This window comes from Phyllobates terribilis, unplaced genomic scaffold (assembly GCF_046119375.1).
Source record: "Phyllobates terribilis strain yellow unplaced genomic scaffold, ASM4611937v1 Scaffold_8__6_contigs__length_399053987, whole genome shotgun sequence".
Taxonomy (NCBI): domain Eukaryota; kingdom Metazoa; phylum Chordata; class Amphibia; order Anura; family Dendrobatidae; genus Phyllobates; species Phyllobates terribilis.
The window spans coordinates 147110138-147127524 of NW_027362768.1; the positions used below are offsets into that span (position 1 = coordinate 147110138).

General features: G+C 44.4%; 1 protein-coding gene across 3 annotated transcripts in view; it reads left to right on the plus strand.

The window, feature by feature from the left end:
- Positions 1 to 17387, plus strand: part of RAB3B (RAB3B, member RAS oncogene family) — a 77969-nt gene that overhangs the window by 52673 nt on the left and 7909 nt on the right. For all 3 annotated transcript variants that reach the window (XM_073643480.1, XM_073643482.1, XM_073643481.1), the window contains one exon: positions 16092 to 16210. In XM_073643480.1, coding sequence (XP_073499581.1) covers positions 16092 to 16210 — 119 coding nt within the window. The remainder of the gene's footprint in view (positions 1 to 16091; positions 16211 to 17387) is intronic.

Sequence of the window (17387 nt, forward strand, 5' to 3'; positions counted from 1 at the left end):
GTACCCCCGGGCGCCGCAATACCAACAGCGCCCCCTACCTCCGCGGAGCCCCCGGCCTGGTCGCAGGGCCAAGTAGCCCAGGGCGCCGCCGTCCTTACGGTGCCCTTTACCTTCCAGATACCCCAGGCCTGGCCGCAAGGCCCGGGCAACCCGGGCGCCACCACCACCGCGCCCATAAGACCAAGAGTGCCGCATCTGGGAGAGGACCTGTACGCCCAGCATACGTGCCCGGATGGGCAGCCATTTATATGGCCACCGGAGTTCCACCATCCCCGACTCCGGAGAGAGAGACCCCTGGATGAACCCCTGATCCCGGCTCCAAAGCCCGTAAAGAGGATCTCGCCCCCGCTAGCGGAAGCACAGTTTGAGTGGGACCCCACCGGAGAAGACCTAATGGGGTTCACTCAAGAAACCAGGGCAGCTGCAGCGGAGCGTGCTGAGTGCTGCCGACAGCAGCTCGAGGAGTTTGCGAGGGAGCGGAGAGAGAGGCGGGTCCGGGAACAACAGGCCCAAATAAGGAGCGCCGAGCAGAAGAGCCGAACCAGGAGGGACCCCCGTGCAGCGCACAGTCCCCGCACCACCGGGACTGTAATAAAGTTTAACCTGCAGCATGGGTGGGGCTTCATCAGAGACCACAACACCCCCGGCGACGTCTTTGTCACGCGCAGAGACGTGGAGTCCCATCTGCCGGAGGGGCACAGAGGTCGTGACCTTTATATCGGGGACGAGGTCACCTTTACCCGGCACAAGTGTGCCAAAGGACCTTACGCCCTCCATGTGCATCGCCTGACAGAGGAGGAGCTGCGATGTGAGGAGGAAGAGCAAGAGGATCCGGACGGGTCTGAAGCTGAGATCCCCAAAGAAGGAGCAGGAGGAAGACGTTGTTGAGTACAGCGGAGTAGGTGCTGTAAATAGTTACCCGATCGGGGTATAAAGAAACTGTTACTGCGAATATAGTCCCCGTTGGGACCAGCTGAGTGAACTGTTCACCCGTTTACCCTTAATCCCACAGGCTGAGGACTGTGAGCAGCCATTCCCTTTCCCTCCTTACCTGGCCGAGGACTGAGAGCGGCCATACCCTTGTACATAGTTGCGCTTCCTAAAGCGCCCCCTACCGGTTTTATAGGAAAACCATTTTTCTAGAAAGACTGTCGCACTTTACCTGGTCACACGTTGCACAGTGACCGGAGGAGGAGCCAGAGGCGACGAGAAAGTTTTATATATATAATGTTTTATATATTTTATATGTTTATGAAAAATTTTGTATGTTATGTGATGTTTTTGTCTTACAGCCCGAGGACGTGCTGTGATTTACCAGGGGGGAATGTAGCACCCTGAGGATTCGGCTGCTACAGGGGTATTGCACCTCAACCCAGAGGTGTGATATTCCACTCCCGGGTAAGGATGGAGTGTGGGACTTAGCTCGGTAGGCTACATGCACTACATACATCCCATTTCCGAGGAACAGGCCGACGGTACTGCCACTTAGAAATGTGCAGGTACGACCGAGTCTGTTCCTGGCTGGAGTGGGAGGGGGGTGGTACATCCCAAGTAGTGTAGGGGCAGATAGGGGGAGCAGCCTGGGTAAAGATAGGAGCTCATTGGGTGCTGGTCACCTGAGCTCACACATAGAGGGTGTATATAAGGTGGGCACCAACTAAGAACAGGGTCAGTTGCAGAGAGAAAGTCAGCGAGCAGAGGAGAAGAGAGACCCAGAGTGAGAGAGGAGAAGAAAGAGAGACCCAGAGGGGGAAACAGGAGAAAAGGACTCCAAGAACCCAACTTAAATCCCCGGGTGAAGAGTCGGCACAGGGTACCGGAACCCAAGCTGGTGGGGGCAAAAACACTCCCCAGCCAGAGACCGGAGACCGTGGGCAGCGTTTGCCACGGTCACCCACCACATCCACCACGAAGGCATACCACGAGGAGGGTCAGGGAACCCAAGGCCAAGGGTCTCCCAACAGAAGGCCCGAGGGAGCTGGACCTGGGTGGATCAATAGTGGGGACGGCCAGAGAAAGGACAGAAGGAGAGCTCAGGGTCACGCTCCGGACTTATTTGGGAGTTGGCTGGATCCAGAACCTGGTGGACGCAGCACGGCTCGGGAGGTCACTCGAAGCTGGAGTGACCAGAACATCAGCAGTGAGTAAACATCCTAAACTGCATAACCCGACTCTGTCTCTGATTGCCGTCTACACTGCATCACCACAACTCCCATCCTCTGCACCTGATCCCCCTGAGGCTATACCCCACCCGTTGGGGGTTATATCACCAAAGCTGCACCTACACCACCAGCCTCAGCGGACCCTGCTGCAGCGGCGGCCACAGTGACCGCAACACAACGGGTGGCGTAGTCGACATTAAGAACTTGGTAACATCTGTAGGACTGCCACATACAACTGAGTTTGACACCCTGGGCACGGACCGGGTCACAGCCACTCGGAAGACTACAACTCCCATCTGATCCGGCTCCGGATATTCCCCCTAAAGAATATGGCCCAGGGGGCGTGTCACTTCTCTAATTCGTGTAATTAACAGCACCTGTAACTTACCTGTGGCACCTAACAACAGGTGTTGGCAATAACTAAATCACACTTGCAGCCAGTTAACATGGATTAAAGTTGACTCAACCTCTGTCCTGTGTCCTTGTGTGTACCACATTGAGCATGGAGAAAAGAAAGAAGACCAAATAACTGTCTGAGGACTTGAGAAACCAAATTGTGAGGAAGCATGAGCAATCTCAAGGCTACAAGTCCATCTCCAAAGACCTGAATGTTCCTGTGTCTTCCGTGCGCAGTGTCATCAAGAAGTTTAAAGCCCATGGCACTGTGGCTAACCTCCCTAGATGTGGACGGAAAAGAAAAATTGACGAGAGATTTCAACGCAAAATTGTGCGGATGGTGGATAAAGAACCTCGACTAACATCCAAACAAGTTCAAGCTGCCCTGCAGTCCGAGGGTACAACAGTGTCAACCCGTACTATCCGTCGGCGTCTGAATGAAAAGCGACTGTATGGTAGGATACCCAGGAAGACCCCACTTCTTACCCCGAGACATAAAAAAGCCAGGCTGGAGTTTACGAAAACTTACCTGAGAAAGCCTAAAACGTTTTGGAAGAATTTTCTCTGGTCAGATGAGACAAAAGTAGAGCTTTTTGGGAAAAAGCATCAACAGAGAGTGTACAGGAAAAAAAAGAGACATTCAAAGAAAAGAACACGGTCCCTACAGTCAAACATGGCGGAGGTTCCCTGATGTTTTGGGGTTGCTTTGCTGCCTCTGGCACTGGACTGCTTGACCGTGTGCATGGCATTATGAAGTCTGAAGACTACCAACAAATTTTGCAGCATAATGTAGGGCCCAGTGTGAGAAAGCTGGGTCTCCCTCAGAGGTCATGGGTCTTCCAGCAGGACAATGACCCAAAACACACTTCCAAAAGCACTATAAAATGGTTTGAGAGAAAGCACTGGAGACTTCTAAGGTGACCAGCAATGAGTCCAGACCTGAATCCCATAGAACACCTGTGGAGAGATCTCAAAATGGCAGTTGGGAGAAGGCACCCTTCAAATATCAGGGACCTGGAGCAGTTTGCCAAAGAAGAATGGTCTACAATTCCAGCAGAGCATTGTAAGAAACTCATTGATGGTTACCGGAAGCGGTTGTTCGCAGTTATTTTGGCTAAAGGTTGTGCAACCATGTATTAGGCTGAGGGTGCCAATACTTTTGTCTGGCCCATTTTTGGAGTTGTGTGTGAAATGATCAATGATTTGATTTTTGCTTCATTCTCTTTTGTGTTTTTTCCTTGCAAGCAAATTAAATGAAGAGAATAATACCAAAGAATTTGTGATTGCAATCATTTTCAGGAAGAAACTGAGTATTATCTGACAGAATTGCAGGGGTGGCAATACTTTTGGCCACCACTGTATGTATGTGTGTGTGTGTGTGTGTGTGTGTGTGTGTGTGTGTGTGTGTGTGTGTGTGTGTGTGTGTATATATATAATATATATATATATATATATATATATATATATATATATATATATATATATATATATATATATATAAAATATATATATATATATATATATTATTAATTAATCGTCTTTTCCCTTCTGTCCAGGAAATCCCGCGTCGATGATTGGTCCGGCCGCGGCCAATCAGCGACGCGGGATTTCAGAAAAAGATGGCGGCCGTTAGCGGCTCATCTGCCGCACGGAGGTCAGCGGCGATGCAGCCGGGAGATGACCGGCGCTGCCCGCAGCAGAAGGACCCCGACCGGCGGCGCCGCTGACCTCCATGCGGCTACCGTCGGGAGATCAGCGGGCCGCTGATCTCCCGACGGCAAGTGTGAAGGGAGGACCGGGGAGCAGCGCTGCCGGTCGTGATACTTCTGCTGCGAGCAGCCGGTCATCTCCCGGCTGCTCGCAGCGGAAGTACCCGCACAGGCAGCGCTGCTCCCCGGTCCTCACTAATACGATTCGCTGATTGGTGGCGGCCGCGACCAATCAGCGATATTGGCGCCAATTTTAAACACCGCTCTGCTGATTGGTCGTGGCCGTGACCAATCAGCGATAGTGGCGCCAAATTTAAAATCACGCTTCTCTGGTGGCTCCCAGCCGGCCGCGATCAATCAGCGACTGCCGCAGCACGGCCGCGAATTGGTGCCGGATTTTAAACACGCAGGCCACCATCGGGAGATCCACGGCGACGCAGCCGAGAGATGAGCGGTGCTAGCCGCTCATCTCCCGGCTGCTCACAGCAGAAGTACCTCAACCGGAGGCCTCGCTCCCCGGTTCTCCCTTCACACTTGCTGTCGGGAGATCAGGGGCACTAGCCGCTGATCACTCGACTGTAGCCGTATGGAGGTCAGCGGCGATGCAGCCGGGAGATGACCGGCGCTAGCCGTTCATCTCCCGGCTGCTCACACCGGAAGTAACCGCACATCAACGCCACTCCCCGTCCTCAGTAACACGGGTCGCTGATTGGTCGCAGCTGCCGCCTGCGACCAGCAATTTTGGCGCCAAATTTAAACACGGTCTCCGGCCAATTGGCGCCGGATTTCAAAGAAGTACGCCACCGTCGGGAGATAGCAGGGCTGACTCCGCCCATGTGACTCACCAACTGCCCATAATGTACTTAACATGTTTTGTCAGTCAGTGTGTGATGGACTTCTGTCACGTTTACTGAACACGTTCTGCGAGTCACAGCGCGCTGAACAGATACTTCTTGGCGCTTCCTGTCTTCCAATGGGTCGTAAGCGAAAATACGCCACTGAGGATGACAGAAAAGCAGCAAGAAAACGACAGCGTCGAGAGCAACAGACACCACAACACACTGCTGCCAGACAAGCCGAGGATGCGGAATCTCACAGACAACGTCAGGAACGGGAGACACCGCAACACACTGCCGCCAGACAAGTCTGGAATGCGGAATCTCACCAAAAACGTCGGGAACAGGAGACACCACAACACACTGCCGCCAGACAAGCCCAGGATGCTGAATGTCACAGACCACGTCGGGAACGGAAGACACCGCAACACACTGCCGCTAGACAGGAACACGATGCGGAATCCCATAGACAATGTCGGGTGAATGAATCTCCAGAATCCAGGACAAACAGAGAACAACACGATCGCCAAATTTATAAAAAACGAATGCTCTACCAACTAAGGCAAACCCAGCAGAATATTCAACAACTTGCACGTTACATAACAGACAATGAAACTATAATTATTCAACACTACTGTGGGAATATGAATGTAGTTTGTTCTAAATGCGACTCTCTGAATTTCATTGAGGAAAAATCATCTGACAATCAGTTTACTCAATGCTGCCAAAAAGGAAAAGTTATGCTATTGAGACGTCACTACTCAGATCTGTTTGAGCAGTTGATGAAAGGAACGCATGAACACAGTAGAAATTTTATGGAAAATATCAGAAGTATCAACAGTTCTCATGCGTTTGCTTCATTTGGTGCCAACATTGCACCGCTCCCTGGATTCGGACCGTATGGTTTTAAAATTCATGGCCAGATCTACCACCGCACTGGAACATTTCACCCAGAACTAGGACAACCACCAAAATTTGCACAATTGTACATCTTTGATCCAAATGAGGCTACAGAACAAAGGATGAACCTGAAAGAAAATGAAAAGTGTAATGCAGAACTAATGAACCTAATTGCTGTACATTTACAAACAATCAGCCCATTTGCTGCCGCATATCGCATGCTAAAAAACGTCGAAGCTGAGGAGGAACAGAGAGCTATACAAAATGGGACGGAAATGCCTTCTATTATCATGGCCATTAAACAAGAACGTCAACAAGATCCCCGATGTTACAACAAACCACGTGTAATTGAGGTCGCAGTTGTTTTTCAAAACGATGATGGAGAGCCTCCTTTTTCAAAGGGATATGTTAGTCCATCCTAAGCCAGACCAAAACAACCCTTTCGTTCCTAAAACACAACAAATTAGCATTTTGCACAGCAACCTTGATGCTCTTCTGTATCCGCTATTCTTTCCAAGAGGTGATCAAGGGTGGCATGAAAACCTACACCAGCAAGGAACTTCAAGAAGAATTACACAACTCCAGTACTACAGTTTTCTTCTGTCTGTCCGAAATTACTTCAATCCTATTTTAAACTGTGGGAAACTGACACAACAGTACTTAGTCGACACATACGTTAAAATTGAAGCTAATCGGCTCAATTTCATACGAATGAACCAAAAACAACTTAAAGTTGAAGACTACTGCCTTCTTCAAGAACATTTGCAAAAACAATCCATTCAAAAAGGAATTCCAATTGGAAAAACAGTAATTCTCCCGTCGTCGTTTGAAGGTAGCCCCCGCAACATGCAACAGCGTTATCAAGATGCAATGGCAATAGTCACAAAGTATGGAAGACCTGACATTTTTTAACAATGACCTGTAATCCTAAATGGCCGGAAATTACCGAAAATCTACAACCCTGGCAGCAAGTTGAACACAGGCCGGACTTAGTTGCACACGTATTTCGACTAAAACTCAGCAACCTTTTCAAAGACCTAAAAAATGGGCTTTTTGGAACTGTCGTAGCAATGGTACACGTAATAGCGTTTCAGAAAAGAGGTCTTCCACATGCGCATATACTAATTATCTTAGACGTGGATTCCAAGTTAGCACGGAGGATGAAATTGACAATATAGTGTGGGCTGAAATTCCTAAGCAAGCAAAGTATCCTGAATTGTATAATATTGTAATCTGTAATATGGTTCATGGCCCATGCGGTGAAGCAAATCCAAAAAGTCCATGCATGCAAAATGGAAAGTGTACAAAAGGGTTTCCAAAGCAATTAAAACAGCACACTGTTAAAGATTTGAATGGCTACCCATCCTACCAGTGACAACTCATTGGTAACATTGTACACAACAAAAAAATTATAAATAACTCGTGGATAGTTCCATACAACCCGTACTTATAAAAACGCTACAACTGTCGCATCAACGTTGAAATCTGCGCTTCAATAAAAAGTGTAAAATATCTTTTCAAGTACATCTACAAGGGGCATGACAAATCTAACATCGAAATACAATAGAAAACAGTCAATCACGATGAATCATCATGTTTTGTTGACTCAAGATATGTGAGTGCTCCAGAAGCTGCTTGGAGGATATTTGAGTTTCCAGTGCATTCACAGTCCCATGCCATTATACTTTTAGCTATTCATTTACCAAGTCAACAGCAGCTTTATTTCTTTGAAAATGCTCAAGTCAAAGATGTCTCAAAAACTTTAAGCACGACGTCAACATTAATGGAATGGTTTTTGCTAAACCAATGTGACGAAAACGCAAGGCAGTATTTGTATCGAGAGATTCCAGAGCATTATGTTTGGAATAAAACTTGGAATCCAAGACAACGAGGACTTGGCAGAATAATTGGATGCATGTATACGGTTAGTGTCTAGAATCAAGAAAGATCTTGCCTTCGGCTGTTACTACTGCATGTCAAAGGAGCTAGAAGTTACGACGATTTGAAAACAGTTAACGGAGTATTGCACAATACATTTAAAGCTGCAGGTTTGGCTTTAGGACTTCTATTAGATGATACTGTGTGGACACTTACTTTAGAAGATGCAGTTACCCTACATAAGCCTAAAAAAACGTCGCAAATTGTTTGCCTACATTTGTGTCTTTGGATCGCCTACAAATCCCGCTCAACTTTGGACAGATTTCAAAGAACATATAATTGAGGATTACTGCTTACGTCTTCACAACAGAAGTGGAAATTGTCAAAATTGCGAATCTTAGGAAGACCAAGAGTCACCTCTGCTTCGGAGGATAAGTTTATCCGAGTCACCAGCCTCAGAAATCGCAGGTTAACAGCAGCTCAGATTAGAGACCAGGTCCATGCCACACAGAGTTCTAACAGCAGACGCATCTCTACAACAACTGTTAAGAGGAGACTTTGTGCAGCAGGCCTTCATGGTAAAATAGCTGCTAGGAAACCACTGCTAAGGACGGGCAACAAGCAGAAGAGACTTGTTTGGGCTAAAGAACACAAGGAATGGACATTAGACCAGTGGAAATCTGTGCTTTGGTCTGATGAGTCCAAATTTGAGATCTTTGGTTCCAACCACCATGTCTTTGTGCGACGCAGAAAAGGTGAACGGATGGACTCTACATGCCTGGTTCCCACCGTGAAGCATGGAGGAGGAGGTGTGATGGTGTCGGGGTGCTTTGCTAGTGACTCTGTTGGGGATTTATTCAAAATTGAAGGCATACTGAACCAGCATGGCTACCACAGCATCTTGCAGCGGCATGCTATTCCATCCGGTTTGCGTTTAGTTGGACCATCATTTTATTTTTCAACAGGACAATGACCCCAAACACACCTCCAGACTGTGTAAGGGCTATTTGACCAAGAAGGAGAGTGATGGGGTGCTACGCCAGATGACCTGGCCTCCACAGTCACCAGACCTGAACCCAATCGAGATGGTTTGGGGTGAGCTGGACCGCAGAGTGAAGGCAAAAGGGCCAACAAGTGCTAAGCATCTCTGGGAACTCCTTCAAGATTGTTGGAAGACCATTTCCGGTGACTACCTCTTGAAGCTCATCAAGAGAATGCCAAGAGTGTGCAAAGCAGTCTTCAAAGCAAAAGGTGGCTACTTTGAAGAACCTAGAATATAAGACATATTTTCAGTTGTTTCACACTTTTTTGTAAAGTATATAATTCCACATGTGCTAATTCATAGCTTTGATGCCTTCAGTGTGAAGGTACAATTTTCATAGTCATGAAAATACTGAAAAATCTTCAATTACTGTGTGTGTGTGTGTGTGTGTGTGTGTGTGTGTGTGTGTGTATTTTTTTCTTCTATTTTAATCCCTCTATTGTAATATACTTTTCTGAATTGACATATACAGGGGTTGGACAAAATAATGGAAACGCCTAACGTTTTGGCATCATAATCTTCGAACATGTTATAAACATGCAAACCGTGACATATGGTAATGTTTTGTCGTTGATTATTTTTGTTATGTGATGTGTATGTAAATTAACTGTTTGTTTTGCAGAATTGTAAGAACATTGATGAGAACCTGATACCAATGGCAGACTTCTCGGATTTTCAAAGAGGACAAATTGTTGGTGCTCGTATGGCTGGCGCTAGTGTAACCGAAAGTGCCTGAATGCTTGACGTGTCAAGAGGTACGGTCTCCAAAATAATGACTGCATTTGAAAGAGAAGGAAAAACGTCCGCAGCAAAGCACAGGTCCGGCCGAAAGTCGAAGTTGACTGAGAGAGACCGTCGGACTCTAAAGCGAATTGTGAGAGAGGATCGCAAGACCACGGCTCCGAAAATCACTGCTGAGCTCAATGAACACCTACAGAACCCAGTTTCCATGAAAACTGTTCATCGGGAGCTGCACAAATCTGGATTCCACGGAAGAGCTGCAATTAGAAAACCGCTGCTCTCAATGACAAATATTTCCAAGCGTTTAGAGTGGTGTAGAAACCTCCAGAATTGGTCCCTCGAGCAGTGGAAACATGTGATATTCTCCGACGAATCATCATTTACCCTTTTCCGACCTCCGGCCGAGTGTACGTTTGGAGACAGCCGAAAGAAGCCTTCCATCCAGACTGCCTTCTCCCAACCGTAAAACATGGCGGAGGTTCTGTGATGATCTGGGGTGCTATTTCGTGGAGATCCGCCGGCCCAATGATATCCCTTCATGGAAGAATTAACAGCCGAGATTATTTAGGCATTTTGGGCGACCAAGTGCATCCTATGGTTCAAGCACTGTTCCCGGAGGGGAACGCCATCTTTCAGGATGATAACGCACCAATTCATACAGCTAGAATCGTTAAAGCATGGCACGAGGAACATTCTAATGAAGTTGAGCATCTCATCTGGCCCCCACAATCCCCAGACCTCCACATTATTGAGCATTTATGGTCGATATTTAGAGATTCAAGTTAGACGTCGATTTCCGCCGCCATCGTCGCTCAAAGAACTGGAGGGTGTATTAACTGAAGAATGGGCTAAAATTCCTTTGGAAACAATTCACACCTTGTATGAATCCATACCTCGGAGAATTGAGGCTGTAATCGCCACAAAAGGTGGACCTACACCATATTAAACAAACTTTTGTTGATGTTTCAAGGTGTTTCCATTATTTTGTCCATATATCTATATCTCATGCATGCATGCATGCATGCATGCATGCATGCCCCGGTACAGTCACTGCCAACACCACAATAACAAAAGAACTACTAGATGCCACCACCTCTCGTTTATACAGGCCATTTAGACACTCTTTATAGGTAGCATATGGCTTCAGGGGTGCGGCTTACAGAGCAAGAGGAACAGGGCTATTAAATTTTAAATATTTAATCTGGAAAGGTAGGCAGTGTTTAGAAAAAAATATAAAGATGTTAGAAAATGAGAACAAAACTACAGTATATACAACTACATATTATAAAAAGTAATAACGAAAGAAGTACTAAACCTGATGTTGCAGGAATGGCTATTATCTTTTATGTAGGGAAGCACTCCAATTAGCAAAGTGGAACACTCTCACAGTGAACTATGTATTCCAGAATGAACAATGGCAGACACCATAACTCTGGCTTTTATCAGATCAAGGTTAAGCCCACATACCTCTTCTTGGTGCGCCCATATAGGTGCTAGTTGTGGGATGTGCTAGGTCTTTAAGAATTTTAGGAGATCCATAACTTTCAGTATATCTTTGCCCCTGGAGGTCCCAGGCGGTGGATATTTTTGTCATGTTTCCTATCGCAATTTTACCTGTCTATAGAGATGAAACATAGCGTAAATAACATCATCCATCGGACCGATATTATGTTGGAGGGGTTAGAATGGCCTTACGGTGATGTGAGTGAATGCTTTACGTTTGTCCCTTTGCTATGATGCCAAAAATATATCTCCCATAAATATCGGATCAATGCAAACCCCAATATTCATCACTGACAACTGGCTCCAAAAAGTCTGCACCTGTGCTTTGATTAGAGGAAGCTCTGGCCCTGGAAGTGTACTTCCCCGCCTTGGAGTAAAAGAATCCTGGCTCTGGTGTCTGGTTCCCAGAGCAGACCGCCTGTTGCAATTACCTGGTCTCTGCAGGAGGCTCTCTACTTCAATGGAGATTGAAGTGTCCGCTCTCACTCACTTCTCCAGTTATACTTATTCCCATATGCTCAATGTGAGGGTGATCTGTCCCCTCTCCAGAGATGTCTTTAATTTTTCTCCACAACATTTATATTTTATTACTTTATTTTATTTAATTTTGTGCTTTTTATTATATGGTTGACATCTCCAATGTAACCATAGCTGTTGATTAGACCCAGTGTTTTTGGCTCTTTTCACTTCTGCCATTATCTTGGCATCATTAAGATGCTATGGAAAAGTTTTGAAAGGAGTCTTTTCTGAGGCTGCTAATTGCTGCGTATAATCACTGGATCTGCGTGAATCATTCTGCTTTAACTCCTCGCAAATGTATCGGGTGATCAGCAAAATGACTTTTCATCAAAGCTCCGTTTGACCTGTGCCGCAATTCAGAGAGACCTTTACAGCTTCTGAAAGGGCAGATGGGCACCTGGGAATCTGCTGCTTTCAGGTTCTTCTATGGAGGCACTAAAACCAGATGATGATTATTTTATTATAATTTCTGGCTTTGGAGTTTATAGTTTTCAGAAATTTATAGGTATTAAATTATCTAAGTGTAACCATGTACTATTAAAGGGACAACTGTGTTGTATTTGGTATTTTTGGAAAGTTACCTTTTATCATTTATCATGGTTTTGTGTTTTTGTTTTTTTTTGTTTGATCAATTTATCATAAAAATTAAAGGGGTTCTCTGGGACTCTAACAGTTTAATGATGAGGTCCTACAACAGTTAATGCTGGGGTCCTACATTGATTATTATAATTTTTTTTCTTGGTCTATGGGTCGTTCTAATGGATGATCATCTGTTAATGAATAATTTTTTTTTTTAAGCATTGGGCATGTCTAGGTATTTAGAGACCCATCTAGTAAAAATGACTTTTTTAAAAATTCATGAAAAACTGACCCAAAGTATCATGTTTTAAACAGATTATTATTATTAGTGGATCCATTCAAAATTAGAAACATTTTTGACTTTTATATTGCATCCGGTTTTGTTCTATATGTATCATTCCAGTTTTTTTGTTTTATACGGGATACATTTCAAGCATCACATAAGGACATATAAGAGGATCCGTACAATGTATACACTGAGCTCAAGAGCTGTATGCATTTAGCTCCTCAGCTCCCTCTAGTGGTGGCTGCATGGACCTAGAATTGTATCAATAAACTCTCTCTTCGCAGAGCAATTTTGTATCGGAAAAACAGAGGTCTAACCGTTTATTCCACAGTGCAGAAAATCAACATCCTTTTACAGTCTCAATAATAATGTATGACATTTTAATAAAACCTCACCACATGCTGCAAAATATATCTTCAGGGTAAATTGACAGGAGCTGCGTGTTTCCGATCCTCAGCAGGTCAATTTATGCTGCACATCTAGATGCAAGCTTTACCTCGTTCAATGCAAATGTGCAGCCCCCCCACCTGCTTCTCTACAATGATATTTGCAGTGGTAAGTGGTGCTGTGGGGGGGTCCGCAGTGGAGATGCTACATGGGAATCTAGACTTCTAAAGATCTTTTATATTGAAGTGTTAGTTTTGATGACCCTTTACAGAATATATTATAGATCTGCATAAATAACAATCCCTTAATGTTGCCATACAAGACAAATTCTTTGACTGTCGGTACATCCCAAAACTTTGGACATGGATGGGCTTCAGAAGTTGGTACAGGTGCATCTCGCAAAATAAACAGAACTTTTTGATGATATTCTTATTTCAGTTCTTCAATACAAAAAGTGAAACTCATATATATTATATAGAGTCATTACAAACAGAGTGATCTATTCGAAGTGTTTATTTCTGTTAATGTTGATGATTATGGCTTACAGCCAATGAAAAGATAAGTCATTATCTCACTAAATTAGAATATTTTATAACAGCTTGAAAAATGTTTTTAAAATCCAAAATGTTGTCCTACTGAAATGTATGTTGAGTAAATGCACTCAATACTTGGTCGGGCTCTTTTTGCATCAATTACTGCATCAATGCGGCGTGGCATGGAGGTGATCAGCCTGTGGCACTGCTGAGGTGTTATGGAAGCCCAGGTGGCTTTGATAGCAGCCTTCAGCTCGTCTGCATTGTTGGGTCTGGGGTCTCTCATCTTCCTCTTGACAATACTCCATAGATTCTCTATAATAGATTCCCTATGGGGTTAAGGTCAGGCGAGTTTGCTGCCAATCAAGCACAGTGATACTGTTGTGTGTAAACCAGGTATTGGTACTTTTGGCCGTGTGGACAGGGGCCAAGTCCTGCTGGAGAATGACATTTCCATCTCCAAAAAGCTTGTTGGCAGAGGGAAGCATGAAGTGCTCTAAAATGTCCTGGTAGACGGCTGTGCTGACTTTGGTCTTGATAAAACACAGTGGACCTACACCAGCAGATGACATGGCTCCCCAAACCATCACTGATTGTGGAAACTTCACACTAGACCTCAAGCAGCTTGGATTGTGGCCTCGCCACTCTTCCTCCAGACTCTGGGACCTTGTGGAGTGTGTCAATGACTGCCTTCTGGACATCTGTCAAGTCAGCAGTCTTCCCCATGATTGTGGAGTCTACTGAAACAGACTAAGGCTAAGTGCCCACGATGCAGAAATGCTCAGGATTTTTTCCTGAGCATTTCTGCATCTCCCTGGCAGAAAAAAACACATGCGGATTGTACATGCGTTTTTCCTGCCAGGGACAAGCGGATGTGATGAGTTCTGCACATGCATTTCCGCATGCGGGTTGACAAGCACTTTCCAAGCGATTTTAGAATCACTTGGGAAAGTGCTTGTCAACTTGGTCACACTATATAAATCCATGCAAATGGCATGGATTTATATAGTGTGACCCGAGAGAATGACAAAAAATAAATATATACTTACCCTCCGATGGCACCCGGTGTCCTGCTTTCCCTCCATTCTCCCTTGCCGGCAGCGATACACTGAAGGACCTGCCGACGTCAGCGTCGCGTAACCCGTCACATGACTATGACGTCAGCGCAGGTCCTTCAGTACATTGCGAACTGCCAGCAAGCGAGGAGGAGCGCAGCAGGGGGGCCGCCAGAAGGTAAGGATATATTTTTTATTTTATTTTTTTTTTACAGTTTTCAATGGTACCCAGGTCCAGAGGACAGTCTCCTCTCCTCTAGACCTGGGTACCATCCGCACATTGGAACGCTTGGAATGCGCATCTACATATACAGTGATGCGTAATCCATGCGTTCTAATGCAAGTCAATGGCGGCGAAAACGCAGCACTTCCGCAAAATAATTGGTAGTGCTGCGTTTTTTTCCGCAATGATTATCTGCAGCGGAAATTTACGCAGCATGGGCACAGCACATGCGGATTATCATTGGGGAACATGGCAGACCTTCTACCAAGCGTTTTTTAAGCATTTCTGCAGCGTTTTTGCCGCTGCGGAAATGGTTAAAAAATGCATCGTGAGCACACAGCCTTAGGAACCTTTTTAAATGCATCTGAAGCCTTTGCAGGTGTTTTTTGTTAATTCTAATTTACTGAGATAATGACTTTTGTGTTTTCATTGGCTGTAAGCCATAATCATCAACTTTAACAGAAATAAACACTTGAAATAGATCACTCTGTTTGTAATGACTCTATATAATATACGAGTCTCACTTTTTGTATTGAAGAACTGAAATTAACTTTTTGATGATATTCTAATTTTTTGAGATGCACCTGTATCTTTTAAGTAGTTACCAATTTGTTTTTAGGCTGCTTTTCAGATCTGCATCATCAGGATCTACCATTGGAAACCATGACTTTAGAAATATTCTTAAATCCACCTTTTTCTAGATTTACCGTCCATACTTTACACTGCAGGTTTGCTTGTTCAGTTTTTCTGGTTTTAAATGGGTTGTCCATCTTTTTTTGAGACATGCATATTTTTTTCCTTTAAATGCATGGGGATAAAACTTATTTTTGCAATTTGTTTTTAATAAATGTTTTGTACCTTTTTTGACTTCTTCTATATCCTCTGTGTTGGCCGGCGAATTGCTGTCTGCAGAATGAGTTAACTGAAAAACCATCAGTGAGCCCGTTCTGACGGGAGAGTTGGAACTGTCATTTTCACAGCGCCTCTTAACTGATTTGACCACAGACCGCATCAAAATTGAATATGCAGGAAAACAAAGAAAAAACGGTGAAAAATTTATAATGAACCCCATTTGCAGAAATTATTTTTATGCCCAAATACATGCACTTAAGTAAAAAAAAAATTGTCCCCAAGACGGGACAACCCATTTAAAGCGTTTCACAATTTTTATCTTGCGCAAACATATTGGTAATAATATGTAAACCTACAAATATGTTTCTGGGATGTGAATTTTCACACTTCACCTCTTGCAAATTCTTTCAATCCTGTTATAACCGTACAGAGGAATTTAGAAAATGTTTAACGTGGTATCTGACGAATACTTTTTTTTTTTTTTTTTCAGGACACAGCTGGACAGGAAAGATACCGGACTATTACCACGGCATATTATAGAGGGGCAATGGGGTTCATACTGATGTATGACATCGCCAATGAGGAGTCGTATAATGCTGTGCAGGACTGGTACGTCCTCCTAGTAGCTCCTAATATTCTATTAGTTGCCTATAAGGCCTCATTCACACATTAGTTTTTCTCGTATGAGTGTGATCCGTTTTTTTCATGGATAGCACTAATACCCATGACAGCATTCGGATGACATGCTTGTGTGGTTCGTTTTTCACTGACGGATGGAAAGGAAAAAGTGGAAAAACCTTCTTTCTCGTTTTTCTTTCTCTTTCTCCATCTCCATTTTTCTTTTCCCCCTTCTTTTCTCCCCTTTTTCCCCTTCTTTCTCATAAGCTCCAAACTTATCAAATTATTAAGTACATCATGGCTTCTTATTTTTTAACTCTGCAACCTTCCTACATTGTCTTGGTCCTTCAACACTTTTTGCCCGGTGTGATGACCACATAAAATGTGATAGTCACGTCAGTGGTGATGTCAGTATATATGGCACCAACTGCATTGGAACAGGAGCCTGTTGGGTGTTATTTCTAGAGGTCAGAAGCCTTCTTTAATCCCTGGCTGAGAACAGGGTTTTAGAGTGGAGGTTTTTTTTTTACACCACAGTGGGGGTCCTAGTATACTGACTCACCCCTTAAAACTCCATTCACACATTTTTAACTGTGTTCAACATAAGATTCCTGTACATACTCCAAATGTATCCATATTGCAGGGACTGATATTAACAGCCAAGGGCCCCTGTGCAGGACTTGTCTGGGGCCGCCCCGTCCGTCATGCCCACACAAATGTGTATTGACATTAAGCTTACAAATTCACTCAGACCTATAAACTATGCTCGTGCATAGGAGTTACACACGCATTTCCACATAGCGCAAATATAGAAAATACAAAAATATATTTTCCTGTAATTTCTACCAAAGAATTGGAAAAAAAAACTAAAACAAGAAGTTCAGCAATACACCACAAAGACTGTAATTTAATCCTTTTTGTGATGGAATTTTTGGTGATGCACTCGACTTTTTCCCACTTTCTAACCAGAAATCATAGCTTTTAAATTTTATTTTAAAGGATTATTTCCCATCTCCGTAGATGGATATTGTCAGATAGCCCTTGTAGAAACAAGCAATTTTGCAATTTACTATTTATTAAAAATGTCAGTTCATCTTGCGATATTACTACTTTTGTTTACAGTTCGTTGTCTTGGAGACCGACCACCACAGCACTTTTAAGCACCGCG